The sequence below is a fragment of the Trachymyrmex cornetzi genome, unplaced genomic scaffold (assembly GCF_001594075.2).
Source record: "Trachymyrmex cornetzi isolate Tcor2-1 unplaced genomic scaffold, Tcor1.1 scaffold64, whole genome shotgun sequence".
Lineage (NCBI taxonomy): Eukaryota > Metazoa > Arthropoda > Insecta > Hymenoptera > Formicidae > Trachymyrmex > Trachymyrmex cornetzi.
The window spans coordinates 24,779-27,168 of NW_017299959.1; the positions used below are offsets into that span (position 1 = coordinate 24,779).

The 2,390-nt window shown below is 38.7% G+C and overlaps 1 protein-coding gene across 4 annotated transcripts in view; it reads right to left on the minus strand.

Annotated features, from left to right (window-relative positions):
• LOC108766925 (zinc transporter foi) overlaps positions 1-2,390 on the minus strand; it is an 8,149-nt gene that overhangs the window by 4,768 nt on the left and 991 nt on the right. Inside the window, exon 1 of one of the 4 annotated variants that reach the window (XM_018516491.1) lies at positions 460-687. The exons of 2 other annotated variants lie outside the window; for them this stretch is intronic. In XM_018516491.1, coding sequence (XP_018371993.1) covers positions 460-494 — 35 coding nt within the window. In that variant the 5' untranslated portion in view covers positions 495-687. Of the gene's footprint in view, positions 1-80; positions 302-459; positions 688-2,390 lie in introns of those variants that run through there. One more of the 4 variants, XM_018516492.1, reaches the window with a different exon arrangement.

Below are 2,390 nucleotides of genomic sequence, written 5' to 3' on the forward strand. Positions count from 1 at the left end.
TATATATATATATATAGTGTGTGTGTTTTTATATATATATATATATATATACACACGAATGTATACCGTATTTTAACTACCGATCTGTAGGCATAGGAAGTTGTAAAACGCGCATTTCAACTGTTGGAGAATTAATTTTGTACACTTACTAACGTACGTACAATATTGCGCAGGAAACAATTATCGGCACAAATTCCATGATAATATGTCAAGTATAACCAGATAACGAGTAATCAAATAATGATGATAACAGTATTTTAATATTTCTCTTTCCTCACTATCTTCTTATCATCAGCGATACTATTTCTTTCCTTTCCGTAATTACCAGCAAATTTTTATAACAATGAGTATGATTAATACAAAAATTATTACGATTAGTTTTTTGATTAATACAAAAATTATCACGATTAGTACAAAAGAACTTCAAGCTATTTCGCACCGCATTACTTATATACTTACATGACAATCCTACTTATAAACCACGATAACTTCATCGCGAACTAGAAGTGTTTGCGACAGCGTTTCGCAAACGTCTAACTTACAAGTGCAACAAAGCGTTTCTTTATAAGTGACAACGTTTAACAAATTATTTAAAAAATTGTTCAACCTTCGCTTTCGTTACGTTTGGGTAATTCCCATCAATAATTCGTGCGATAGAAGTAAATTATTACAAGGCTGGTGAAGAAGAAAAACGCCAGAAATATATACAAAAAAAAACGTGTATAAGAAACACTTGAAGAAAATTTTTTTAAATGTTATTGTTTCTTTGAAATTGTCAGATAATGAGCGAGCGAGTCAGTGAATGAGCAAAATTACGCTACTTGTTGAACAAATATCTGGCCAACGCTGCTTTTATTGACACAAGCAATCTGCGGCTAAGTCTGGACATAGGCCCATCCAGCGTCGCGACATCTTATGCAATGTGTGCTGCCTGACTCATTCTTTTGCCGCGTATATGTATATATAAACATCTAATCTATATTAAAAGCGTACTCTCGTGCGCGCATCACAATAAAACTATGCAGCTAAACTCAGCTAAATATAAAGTAACGATTAACTTCCCCATGATATGACGAGCCGTTCGGCATTAAAGAGCGTGAAAGAGATTAAAATAAAGCTGATACGTGCGCACGTGAGCGCGCCACGTACATCTAGACGTGGCATCTCTCGTGCACTACATATCTCTGTAAAAGGACCGACGCGCAGATTGTTCTGTCGGAAATCCGAAAACGGCTTGGCTTGCTAATTAATTGCGTCGTCCCACGCAATTAGTGAGAATTGCGTTCTTCGTTTCGCTCAGTCTATCGGATCTGCTGACGAAAAAAAAAAGAGTCGACTTTGTTTCTTCAATTGTTTCTTCCTCGCGTGTACTGTGTTATCTTAGGATTAGCTTCGGTCTATAATAGATGTAGTAACCCCTTAGCCTTTTGATCTAAGCTCCGAGTTGTGTTAATTTGCTCCAAGCTCTAAATTTCGCAGTTGGAATCTAACCAACTTGGAGCTTACGACTTAAGATAGCATCGGGTTTGCCGAAAAAAAAACAAAAAAATGTTAGGGCAAGGTGATACGATTCTGAACAAAATATAACATTTGAATCCAATTTTCGAGGATTCAAGTATGGTAATCCTTTCATTGTGTGGGGGATACCGAAAGATATCAAATGGAAAGAAATAAAACTTGAACTTTGAAAATGGGATTCAAATTTTATTTCGTTTAAAATTGTTCGAAATTGTAGCGTGAAAAGCTCTGCAACCGAATTCACCTAAAAATACGGGAAATTTTCAAGTATCGATAACAATCTGTTATAAAGTGCAAATCTAAACATTTTATTCGGAGGAATAATTATCGGTTTCCATAAATTACAGGTGACAGGATGTGATAACGTGCGCAGGTGATAGGATGCCGATAACGTACGCGGCTAAAAATAAATCGATACCCGATCTCCGGCGACTTTGGTATTCGTTCATTCATATCTGCAAGTGATTCGACACCGGTACGCGGTGTTCGCCCTCGCACCTTGTTTTTCTCTTTCGATCTGCTAATTGTCGTTAGCGACGCTATTCTACGTTGGATAAATAGATGTGCATACGCAGGTACATCGTATACGCGGTTGGCGCGTGTCGTCGATCCTCATGCGTTCGAGACACGCCGCGTAATTCGTAAACGTATGTATACGATCGGTAAACAATGAAACTAGACGCGGATCGATGGGAGATCTCGATCGAATCGCAGGGCACTGCTCCTTTTTACCGCGCAGATCCTTTTTTACAAGGAGAGAGAAAAAAAAAGAAAGGACATCGCACGAAGGATTTTCACGCGTCGGTGAGGAGGGACCTTCGCGAACGCGGAAAAGTACGGCCGGCGCCGAAATAGTCGCGCGGCGTAGCCGC